Source organism: Hypanus sabinus, unplaced genomic scaffold, assembly GCF_030144855.1.
Source record: "Hypanus sabinus isolate sHypSab1 unplaced genomic scaffold, sHypSab1.hap1 scaffold_358, whole genome shotgun sequence".
Taxonomy (NCBI): domain Eukaryota; kingdom Metazoa; phylum Chordata; class Chondrichthyes; order Myliobatiformes; family Dasyatidae; genus Hypanus; species Hypanus sabinus.
In genome coordinates this window covers 251223-263576 of record NW_026781256.1, presented here as the reverse complement: position 1 = coordinate 263576, position 12354 = coordinate 251223, and the positions used below count along the sequence as shown (strand labels likewise).

The 12354-nt window shown below is 45.6% G+C and overlaps 1 protein-coding gene across 1 annotated transcript in view; it reads right to left on the bottom strand.

The window, feature by feature from the left end:
- The window catches only part of LOC132388596 (NACHT, LRR and PYD domains-containing protein 3-like), a 74009-nt gene that overhangs the window by 39835 nt on the left and 21820 nt on the right, over positions 1-12354 (bottom strand). The window contains exons 3-6 of the mRNA XM_059960970.1: positions 8333-9412; positions 6577-6743; positions 3158-3329; positions 2985-3050 (exon numbers count right to left, since the gene is read on the bottom strand). Coding sequence (XP_059816953.1) covers positions 2985-3050; positions 3158-3329; positions 6577-6743; positions 8333-9412 — 1485 coding nt within the window. The remainder of the gene's footprint in view (positions 1-2984; positions 3051-3157; positions 3330-6576; positions 6744-8332; positions 9413-12354) is intronic.

The following is a 12354-nucleotide window of genomic DNA, read 5'->3' as shown; positions in this document are numbered from 1 at the left end:
CAAGCCCAATCTCTCCAATCTCTCTCCGTAAGACAGCCCTGCCATCCCAGGAATCAACCTAATGAATCTACGCTGCACTTCCTCAATTGCCAGAATGTCCTTCCGTAAACCTGGAGACCAAAACTGTACACAATATTCCAGGTGTGGTCTCAACAGGGCCCTGTACAAATGCAAAAGGACATCCTTGCTCTTGTACTCAAATCCCCTTGTAATAAAGGCCAACATTCCATTTGCCCTCTTCACTGCCTGTTGCACTTGCTCATTCACCTTCATTGACTGATGAACTAGGACTTCTAGGTCTCTTTGCATTTCTCCCTTACCTAACTCTACACCGTTCAGACAATACTCTGCCCTCTTGTTCCTGGTTCCATAGTGGATAACTTCATATTTATTCACATTGAATGACATCTGCCAAGTATCTGCCCATTCACCCAGCCTATCCAAGTCTCCCTGTATTCTCCTAACGTCCTCTTCGTATGTCACACTGCCACCCAGTTTAGTATCGTCAGCAAACTTGCTGATATAGTTTTCAATGCCCTCATCTAAATCGTTGACATAAATCGTAAAGTGATTTTATATATATATATATTTAAAATGCATGTCGATATGTTCCTGATTAGGAAGAGCGTCAACGTTTACTGGGATAATGGGGTAGAGAGGAATTGAAAAGCAAATTTACTGAGCCGAATGGCTTAATTCTGCTACTAGGTCTTATGGTTTTAGGGAGCATCTGGAGTATTGTGTTCACTTCTGATTGTCCAGCTCTTGGAAGGATTGGAGAGGGTGCAGAACAGGTTCATCAGGATGTTGCCTGGATTCGGTGACATGTGCTACAAGTAGAGGTTTGAGAAACTTGGTTTGTTTATTCTGGAATTAGAATAGAGATCTGACTGAGGTGTACAAGTTTGAGAGATAAGAGTTTGGGTCGACAGCCTGTATTTTGTTTGTTATTTTTTTACATATGACTGGTGTCTAATACCAGAGGGCATTTGGTTAAGGTGAGATGGGGTAAATTTACAGCAATTGAGGGTAGTTTTTTAAAAGAGTTCTGGGTGCCTGGAATTTACTGTCTGGGTCAACATGGCTTTGTGAAGGGAAGGTCGTGCCTCACGAGGCTAATTGAGTTTTTTGAAGAGGTAACAAAAAGCAATTGACAGAGGTACGGTAGTAGATGTGGTCTACATGGATTTTAGCAAGGCATTTGACAAGGTCCTTCACGAGAGACTCATCCAGAAAATCATGAGCACGGGATAAGTGGAACCTTTGCTGTTTGGATAAATAATTGGCTTACAGGAAGAAAGCAGAGAGTCGTAGTGGAAGGAAAGTATTCTGCCTGGAGGTCGGTGACTAGTGGAGTGCCGCAGGGATCTGTGCTGGGACCTCTGCTATTTGTGATTTTTATAAATGACCTGGATGTAGAGGTGGAAGAATGGGTGAGTAAATTTGTGGATGACATGAAGATTGGAGGAGTTGTGGATGGAGCTGTAGGTTGTCGAAGGTTACAAGAGGATATAGATAGGGTGTAGATTTGGGCAGAAAAGTGGCAGATGGGGTTCAAACTGGATAAGTGTGAGGTGATGCATTTTGGAAGGACAAACCAGAATGCTGAGTACAAGTTTCATCGTTGGTTACTTAAGAGTGTGAATGAACAGAGGGAGCTTGGTGTTCAAATCCATACATCCCTTAAGGTCGCTGCACGGGTTGATAGGATGGTTAAGAACTGCCATTGGATGCTATGCTTCATTAATAGGGGGATTGTGTTCAAGAGTAGAGAGGCCAAGTTGCAAATCTACAAATCTCTGGTGAGACCGCACTTAGAGTATTGTGTTCAATTCTGGTCACCTCATTATAGGAAGGATGTGGAAGCTATGGAGAGGGTGCAGAGGTGATTTACCAGGATGTTGCCTGGTTTGGAGAACAAGTCATGTGAAGCAAGGTTAGCAGAGCTGGGACTTTTCTCTTTGGAGCGTAGAAGGATGAGAGGGCACTTGATAGAGGTCTAAAAAATTATGAGAGGCATAGATGGGGTGGATTGCTAGAACCTGTTTCCCAGGGCACCAATAGCAAACACTAGAGGGCATATGTACAAAGCTAAGGGAGGGAAGCTTGGGGGAGACATCAGGGGTAAGTTTTTTTACGAAGTGTTGTGGGTGCCTGGAACAACTTGCCAGGGATGGTGGTGGAGGCTAAAACATTAAGGGTATTTAAGAACCTCTTGGACAGGCACATGGATGAAAGAAAAATAGATGGTCACGGTGTATTGTGGGTTTAGTACTCTTTTTAAAGGAATACATGGGTCAGCACAACATCCAGGGCGGAAGAGCCTGTACTGTGCTGTAGTATTCTAGTGTCTAGAGTCTAGTGTCTAGGGTCATGTCGGAAGCAACTATGTTATAGATGCTACTAGTTATACATGAATGTGCAGGAAATGCAAGGAAATTATCAATAATATAAGAAAGGATACCAAAGTATATATTTTCTCTTTCCCGGATATATAAAGAGTGAAAAAACGGAGAGGGTCGATATCGGACCACTAGAAACTGCTGTTGTAGTTGCAGTAACGGGTGAAAAGGAAATGCCAGACAAGCTCTGTGCAAGTGACCGGCAGAATTCCAAAAGGTAAAGAACATCAGCGAACAGAATTGCATGTAGTGCTATTACAAAGGAAAAGGGGCTTGGAAGATGAAAGGTCTGAAGATAGAAAAGTCACCTGGACTGGGTCATACAGTGTATCAGGAGTCTGCCTAAGGTGTGTTGGGATTCCCAGAGTGTGAGGATCTGGAGTGGAGGCTTCAGCAGAACCAACAGCTGGATTAATAGAAAAATATATTGTAGAATATTCAGGCTGCAAAGAGAGATTCGTTGAATTGTTACTTGAATCCAGAGATCAGCGAATGATTAATGGTGAATTTTGATTCCCAGGTTTTGCCAAGTCACAGACTAACACTTGAGATGTGGTTTGAACTGTGCATTTGATCACTCACCTATCAGCTGAGTGGGTAATTCAGTTAAACCTTGGCCGATGTTCATGTATTCTTGTGGATCAGGACCTGTTTAAATATGAAAAAAAATCCATGGAAACAGAGCTAAAATAATTAAAATAACTAAAATGTTTATCTCAATGTGCCTTTGTGTTCAGAGCGTGGTTTTAACATACCGAGTTCCTGTATTTCCCTCAGTATTCTGTCCAACTTCGGTAACTCAGTCCTCCACATCAGGAAGTATTCCCACATCGCCCTCCGGGCCCGGGAGCCTTTGCCATTCACCAGACTGAGGAAGAGTCTGGAACTCTCTGCCCGGTTTCCCTTCTCTGTCAGCTCAGTGACTTTCTACAAATGGAAACAATGGACTTATTGTGGAGCAGACAGACAGACATGGAGAATGTGCAGGAAAGTATCTGTTCATGGCACCAGTAGCTTCAGAACAGATGCAGTCACTGGGCTGCTGCCTCATCCTCCCTGGGTTCAGTCATTAACAGAGAAACAGTAACTGAAGGAAATTCTAAATCAATATTGTGTAAGAATAAGGATTTACTGGCACCCTGCAGTAGATGCAATGTGATTAATTTCCTTGATCTGTCAATGTGCAGCATTACATCAACAAGATGTGACAACAAGAACGGGAGAGAGGGGAGAGAGAGAGCAAAAACAAATGGATGGCGGGCATCACTGAATCGTGGCTGACAAAATTTTATAGTTGGGTGCTTAAACCCAAGGATAAATATTGAATCGAAAGGATACGCAGGTAGGTGAAAGTGTTGGGTCGAAGCTGCTGTCATTAAAAATGAAAAGTCCTGAGAAAGAGGTGATGTCGGATTAGACGACGTGGATGTTAAGAAACTGCGTAGGTAAAATGACCCTGATGGAAATTATACACAGGCGTGTTAACAGTAGCCAGGATGTGGGCTACAAATTACAACGGGGGAGAGAAGTGGCATGGAACATAGTCAATGCTAAAATTGTCACGGGGAGTTTCAATATCCAGGTAGCTTTGGAAAATCAGGTCGGTGCTGAATCCCAAGTGAGGGAATTTGTAGAATGCCTATGAGATGGCTTTTGAGAGAAGCCTGTGGTTGAGCCCACTATAGGAAAGGCGGATCTGGATTCTGTGTTGTGTATTGAACCAGATTTGATCAGGGAGCTTCAGCTAAATAAACCCTTCAGAGGCACTGATCATAAAATAGCAAAACTCAGCCAGCAGGTTGAAAGGGAGAAGGTAAAGTTAGAGGTATCAGTGCTATAGTAGAATAAAGGAAATACTTCGGCATGAGAGAGGAACTGAGCAATAATTCATTCGAAAATGACACTAACAGGGACAATGGCAGAGCAGGAATGGTTGAAGTTTCTCGGAGGACAAACAATCACAATGATGAAGAATTATTCTAAACGGAGGATGATCAACCGTGGCTGACGAGGTAGTCAAAGCAGCACAAAAGCAAAGGAGAGGGTACAGAATATTACAAAATATAGCAGAAAGCTGGAGGACTGGGATGTTTTTACAAATCAACAGAAGACAATTCAAAAACCTTAAACAGAGAAAATATGAAATAGGAAGGCAGGCTAGAGAATGATGTAAAATAGCTTACCAAAACGTCCGTCTAATATATGAAGATTGAAAGAGAGGAGAGTGGCTATTGGACCACCGGAAAATGACAGTGGAGAGGTACTGTCAGGGGACAAGGAAATGCCGGAAGATATTGGTCGGCATTTTGCGTCAGTCCTCACTGTAAAAACACTGGAACGTGCCAGATATTTGAGAATGTCAGGTGGCAGAAATGAGTGTATTTGCAGTTATTGCGGAGAAGGCGTTTGGTAAGCTGAAAGTTGTGAAGATAGATGAGTCCAGATCAACTCACCCGATTGCTTCTGAAAGAGGAGGCTGAAGAGATTGTGGAGACATTAGTAATGATCGCTCAAATATCACTAAATGTTGGAATGGTTCCGGAGGACTGATCATTTTAAACTATAGGCCAGTTAGTCTGATCAACGTTTGGGAAGATGTCAGCAGTCGCTAATTGAGGATAAGGTTTCGGGGTATTTGGATGCACATGATAAGAAAAAGGCCAACATCCATGGAAGGGAATCCTGCCTGACAGAACTGTTGGAATTTTTTGAGAGAACAGCATGTTGGGTCGACAACAGAGAGTCAGTGCAAGTTGTTTACTTGGACTTCCCGAGGACCTTCGACCAGGTGTCCCACATGACGCCGTTTAACAAGGGCCGACAGTAGGACAAGAAAGACACTGGCATGGATAGAGGATCCAAGATTTTCTCCGGACAGATTTGTCTGACTGCCAGGAAGCACAGAATAGGAACAAATAGGGCTTTCTCTGGTCGAATGTTGGTGCCCAGTGGTGTTCTGCAGTGGTTGGTTTTGGGACAGTTTCTTTTTCCGTTATGTCAATGATTTGTAGGCTTTATGGCCATTATTGTGGGCATTACGAAGACATGGGGAGGGAGGGGAAGTGTTGAGGAAGCAGGGAATTTGCGGGAGGACATGGACCTATGAAAAAATGGACACTTCAGTGGCAATTGGAATGTAGTATAGTGAGGTACATGGCCATATACTTTAGCAGAAATAATGAAGACGGAACAGCCTCAGATTAGAGGGACGTCCATTTGGAACAGAAATGAGGATATTATTTAGCCGAGGAGTAGTGAATCTGCAGAATCCATTGGAACTGACAGCTGCGGAGACCAGGTCATTGAGTATATTTAAATTAGAGATTGGTATCTTCTTGACTGGTCAGCAAAGTTCACTGGGAGAAGGCAGGTGAGTGGGGTTGAGAGGGATAGTATATCACCCATGATGTAATGGCGGAGCAGAATCGATGGGCCTAATGGCCAATTGTGCTCTGATGCCTTATGGTCTCATGATGTATAAAGACAAAAGAAGATTAAGAAATGTCAGTGCGGCTATCTTATAATGGAGATGGTTACTGCCTGGCACTCATACCGTAAAATGGTAATGACTTCCTGAATGCAGGCATGGGTTTCCTGATTAACTGAGGAATTATGAACAAAACGTTGAATAGTCTTCAAGCAACATACACCTATGCTGGAATTAAGATAACTGAATATGGATGCGCTTAGGACATTGTTCTGAGAAATAAGAGAGGCAGGGTTTAAGGGGAAGCACAACATTGTGGGCCAAAGGGCCTGGACTGTGCTGTACTGAAATAAATCATCATAATTCCCTGATGGTCCACTGCACTGTAAAATAATCCTTCAGTTTCACTGCTACCAGGTCTGATGAGTTACCGTTGTGAAAGAGATTTAACCAGTAAAGCAGACGTCTCCAGATGATGAATTTATAGATCAGCATCATATTTACAGATTATCGCTGATAAACAGATTGACACTGATAAATACAGCAGGTGATACAGGGAAAGGTGATACTAAACCTGCAGTTTCCAGTGCTCCCCACCTTAACAGCTGAAACCAGATCTGCGAGAGACAAGTCAGAGATCAAAGTCTCCATTGCCAAGTCGATCTCCTAAAACTTGCAGAAGATTAATGTTGATCACTATTCCCTCTGATACCAGCAGATCAGTGACAATACACGAACTGCACTCACCTCATTTTCTTCTCTACTGAAATGTCCCTCCTTTGTCAACATCCAACCCAGTCTCTCAACCTTTTCTTCAATTGCTTGTTTGAGTCTGTCCCTGTAGAACTTTGTCAGTTGGTACAGTCGATATTCCTCCCCCTGTGCCAGGAGGTCGGAGATTGTAAACTCTGGCGCTGTGAATATAAAAAAGAAAATGTAGGCTTGAACTCAGAGATCCCTCGTCTCCACCGCTCTCACCCAACTCAACAAAACAAACCGTGTCTTGAACCTGCCTCCAGATAGAAAACTTGATTAATTCTCCATCTCCAACACCATCACACTGACCACGGAGTCCCCCTACGGCTGTGTGCACAGACCACTGCTGTTCACTCTGCTGACCCACGACTGTGCTGCAACACACAGCAAGAACGACGAGACAGCTTACAGAGAGGAGGTGCAGCAGCTAATGGACGTGCAGAGCCAGCAAACTGTCTCTGAATGTGAACAAAACAAAAGCGATGGTTGTTAACCATTCAGGAGGGCACGGAGTGACCAGTCCCCACTGAAGATCGACGGCTCCTCGGTAGAGATCGTTAAGAACAACAAATTTCTTGGTGTTCATCTAGCGGAGAATCTCACCTGGTCCCTCAACACCAGCTCCATAGCAAAGAAAGCCCAGCAGCGTCTCCACTTTCTGCGAAGGCTGAGGAAAGTCCATCTCCCACCCCCCATCCTCATGACATTCTACAGGGGTTGTATTGAGAACATCCTGAGCAGCTGCGTCACTGCCCGGTTCGGAAATTGCACCATCTCAGATCGCAAGACCCTGCAGCGTATCGTGAGGTCAGCTGAGAAGACCATCGCGGTCTCTCTTCCCGCCATCACAGACATTTACACCACACGCTGCATCCGTAAAGCCAGCAGCATTATAAAGGATCCTTGCACCCCTCATACAATCTCTTCTCCCTCCTGCCATCTGGGAAAATGCACCGAAGCATTCAGGCTCTCACGGCCAGACTATGTAACAGTTTCTTCCCCCAAGCTATCAGAGTCCTCAATACCCAGTGCCTGGCCTGACGCCTTACTGCCCTATTTTCACGTATATTATTTATTGTACTGTCTGCACTGTTTTGTGCACTTTATACAGTCCTAGATAGGTGTGTAGTTTAGTGTAGTTGTTGTGTGTTTTTTTTCTTTTCCTCTGTGTTGTTTTTTTTTCCGTAGTTCAGTCTAGTTTTTGTAATGTGTCATGTAACACCATGGTCCTGAAAAACGACTCACTTTTACTATAACTGTATCAGCAGTTATGGTCGAAATGGCAATATAAATCTGACTTGACATGACTTGAATGTAACACTTGCCTTAAAGCCTACCCAACAATGTTCTAGGCATTACGTAATAGAAGGACCACATTTAATATAAACCAGTCCATCCCCAATCCGACCCATTCACCTATTTCAATTTCCGATGGGTTAAATTTTGGGACCGTTTGTAATATTCCCTTCCCGGAGACACTCTCTCCATCCTGGCGAATACATTTCCCCTGATACACATCCCGGAAACGCTCTCCTCATCTGGACAGCTGAATTTCCTCCAATTCACATCCTGGAAATCCTCAGAGCAGGTAGTACATTTCCTGTGGTGGGGTAACGGCTGCCCAGTGCACCACATGTACCACACCCACACATTTTCCCTCTCCTCTGTCCAACCCTCCAACAAGGTCACACCTTTACCCTCCACCCTGCCGCATTCTGTGAGCACGTCACCCTCATATTTCACTCACCTGCTCCTTCTTGGGGACTTGACAGTTCTGTGTTCAATGAGCTTCCGAGCTGACAGACAGTCACCTCACTTGTGCCGGATCCAGGGTCCGGATCAGTGTCTCTGACGTCACTGTGTCTGGGCTGACAGACAGTCACCTCACTTGTGCCGGTTCCAGGGTCCTGATCGGTGTCTCTGACGTCACTGTCTCTGTGCTGACAGGCAGTCGCCTCACTTGTGCCGGCTCCAGGGTCTTGCTCAGTGTCTCTGACGTCACTGTCTCTGGGCTGACAGGTAGTCGCCTCACTTGTGCCGGTTCCAGTGTCCTGATCAGTGTCTCTGACGTCACTGTCTCTGGGCTGACAGACAGTCACCTCACTTGTGCCGGTTCCAGGGTCCGGATCGGTGTCTCTGACGTCACTGTCTCTAGTCTGACAGACAGTCGCCTCACTTGTGCCGGTACCAGGGTCCGGGTCAGTGTCTCTGACGTCACTGTCTCTGGGCTGACAGATAGTCGCCTCCCTTGTGCCGGTTCCAGGGTCCTGATCAGTGTCTCTGACGCCACTGTCTCTGGGCTGACAGACAGTCGCCTCACTTGTGCCGGTTCCAGGGTCCTGATCGGTGTCTCTGACGCCACTGTCTCTGGGCTGACAGACAGTCACCTCACTTGTGCCGGTTCCAGGGTCCGGATCGGTGTCTCTGACGTCACTGTCTCTAGTCTGACAGACAGTCGCCTCCCCTGTGCCGGTTCCAGGGTCCGGATCGGTGTCTCTGACGTCACTGTCTCTAGTCTGACAGACAGTCGCCTCCCCTGTGCCGGTTCCAGGGTCCGGATCAGTGTCTCTGACGTCACTGTCTCTGGGCTGACAGACTGTCGCCTCCCCTGTGCCAGTTCCAGGGTCCGGATCAGTGTCTCTGACGTCACTCTCTCTGAGCTGAATTTGCTCCTCCTCCTCTGACGCCGGATTGCATTCCATTGGGACATCGCTCTCAATCTGACCCTGCTTTGGTCCCTTGCTTCCCGTGTCCCGATCATCTTCCCTCGATGATCTGCCTGTAAAAATCCTCTTCAGTACTTTCCTAGCTCGTTTCAATTTCCCACCTGAAATAAGTGATGAATTGCAGGTTATACGAGTATGATTTAGATCTGAGCAAAACTGATTCAGATTGCAATGGAGCCGAGACTCTGGCTGGCCAGATTTGGAGTGGAACTGTGCTGGTTAATGTGAACCGTACATCCTGTCAGGTGCCCATCCTGATAAGCCGGTGACTGGACACATTTACTCCCAGTAAAATAGCACGACAGGCACCGTGATACTAATCACAGCAGTTGAACACACGGATGACCACGGGATCATAATGCACCGGTGTCCGGTGATACTGGGAAATATCACTGTGATTATCTTCCACGAACTAAAATCTCCCTCGGTCACTAACTGTCCAGTAGTCTGTGTCACAAAAAGACCAGCAACGGGATTACACATGGTCCAGTCTGCTGGATCACACATTCTCCAGTTGCTTTGTCACACAAGGAGCTGGAGACTGGACAAGGGGACTGGAGTTGCTTTCTCCAGTCCCCTTGGTCACCGACTGACCATTCCCTTGAGGCGGACGTCGTCCGGTCCCCTGGGTCGCAGGCTGACCATTCCCTTGAGATCTATGCTGACCTCTCCCATGGTTCCCATCTTATCCCCTACCTGCTGATCATCATGTAACAACTATGCATGTCATTGGCAAAGTCTTGGTTCTAGAGCTTTGTGTGTAGTTGCAGTTGCTAATCTATAGGATGGAGGTGATGAAGCTGGAAAGTGTGAAGTGAAGAATGAACACTACGGTACTGGGCTAAGGTGTCTTTCGTGTTAGACAATAGACAATAGACAATAGGTGCAGAAGTAGACCATTCGGCCCCTCGAGTCTGCACCGCCATTCTGAGATCATGGCTGATCATTCACTATCAATACCCAGTACCTGCCTTGTCCCCATATCCCTTGATTCCCCTATCCATCAGATATCTATCTAGCTCCTTCTTGAAAGCATCCAGAGAATTGGCCTCCACAGTCTACCGATGCAGTGCATTCCACACCTCCACAACTCTCTGGGAGAAGAAGCTCTTCCTCAACTCTGTTTTAAATAACTGACCTCTTATTCTCAATGCATGCCCTCTGGTACTGGACTCTCCCAACATCTGGAACATATTTCCTGCCTCAATCCTATCAAATCCTTTAATTATCTTAAACGTTTCAATCAGATCCCCTCTCAATCTCCTCAATTCCAGCGTGTACAAGCCCAATCTCTCCAATCTCTCTGCGTAAGACAGCCCTGCCATCCCAGGAATCAACCTAGTGAATCTACGCTGCACTTCCTCAACTGCCAGAATGTCCTTCCTTAAACCTGGAGACCAAAACTGTACACAATATTCCAGGTGTGGTCTCACCAGGGCCCTGTACAAATGCAAAAGGACATCCTTGCTCTTGTATTCAATTCCCCTTGTAACAAAGGCCAACATTCCATTTGCCCTCTTCACTGCCTGTTGCACTTGCTCATTCACCTTCATTGACTGGTGAACTAGGACTCCTAGGTCTCTTTGCATTTCTCCCTTACCTAACTCTACACCGTTCAGACAATACTCTGCCCTCTTGTTCCTGCTTCCAAAGTGGATAACTTCACATTTATTCACATTGAATGACATCTGCCAAGTATCTGCCCACTCACCCAGCCTATCCAAGTCTCCCTGTATTCTCCTAAAGTCCTCTTCGCATGTCACACTGCCACCCAGTTTAGTACCCCACTAGTCACCTCCAGCCAGTCCGAGAAACACCCATTCACTGCTACCCTTTGCTTTCTATCTGCCAACCAGTTTTCTATCCATGTTGAAACCCTGCCCCCAATACCATGAGCTCTGATTTTACTCACCAATCTCCTATGTGGCACCTTATCGAATGCCTTCTGAAAATCTAGGTATACAACATCCACTGGCTTACCCTCGTGTAACATCCTTGTTACACCCTCAAAAAACTCCAACAGATTGGTCAAGCATGATTTGCCCTTGGTAAATCCATGCTGGCTCGGCCTAATCCTATTTCTGTCATCTAGATGTGCCACTATTTCGTCCTTAATAATGGACTCAAGCATCTTCCCCACGACTGACGTTAGGCTAACTGGGCGATAGTTCTCCGTTTTCTCCTTCCCTCCCTTCCTGAAAAGTGGGACAACATTAGCCACTCTCCAATCTTCAGGAACTGATCCTGAATCTAAGGAACATTGGAAAATGATTGCCAATGCATCCGCAATTTCCTGAGCTACCTCTTTTAGAACCCTCGGATGCAGACCATCTGGACCCGGGGATTTATTAGCCTTCAGTCCTACCAGTCTACTCATCACAGTTTCTTTCCTAATGTCAATCTGTCTCAATTCCTCTGATATCTTATGACCCTGGCCCATCCATACATCTGGGAGATTGCTTGTGTCCTCCCTGGTGAAGACAGATCTAAAGTATGCATTAAATTCTGTTGCCATTTCCCTGTTTCCCATAACAATTTCTCCCAATTCATTCTTCAAGGGGCCAACATTGTTCTTAACTATCTTCTTTCTCTTCACATAGCTAAAAAAGCTTTTGCTATCCCCTTTTATATTCCTGGCTAGACTGAGCTCAAACCTGATTTTTTCTCTCCGTATTGCTTTTTTAGTTATGATCTGCTGCTCCTTAAAACTTTCCCAATCATCTGTATTCCCACTCATCTTAGCCCTGTCATACTTCTTTTTCTTTAATGCTATACAATCTCTGACTTCCTTTGTCAACCACTGTGGCCCCTTCCCCCTCTTTGAATCCTTCCTTCTCATTGGAATGAACTGCTTTTGTATCTTTTGTATTATGCCCAAGAATGTCTGCCACTGCTGATCCACTGTCTTTCCTGCCAGGGCATCCGCCCATTTAACTTTGGCCAGCTCTTCCCTCATGGCTCCGTAGTTTCCTTTATTTAATTGCAACACTGACACCTCTGATCTGCCCTTATCCCTCTCAAATTGTAGATAACTTATCATGTT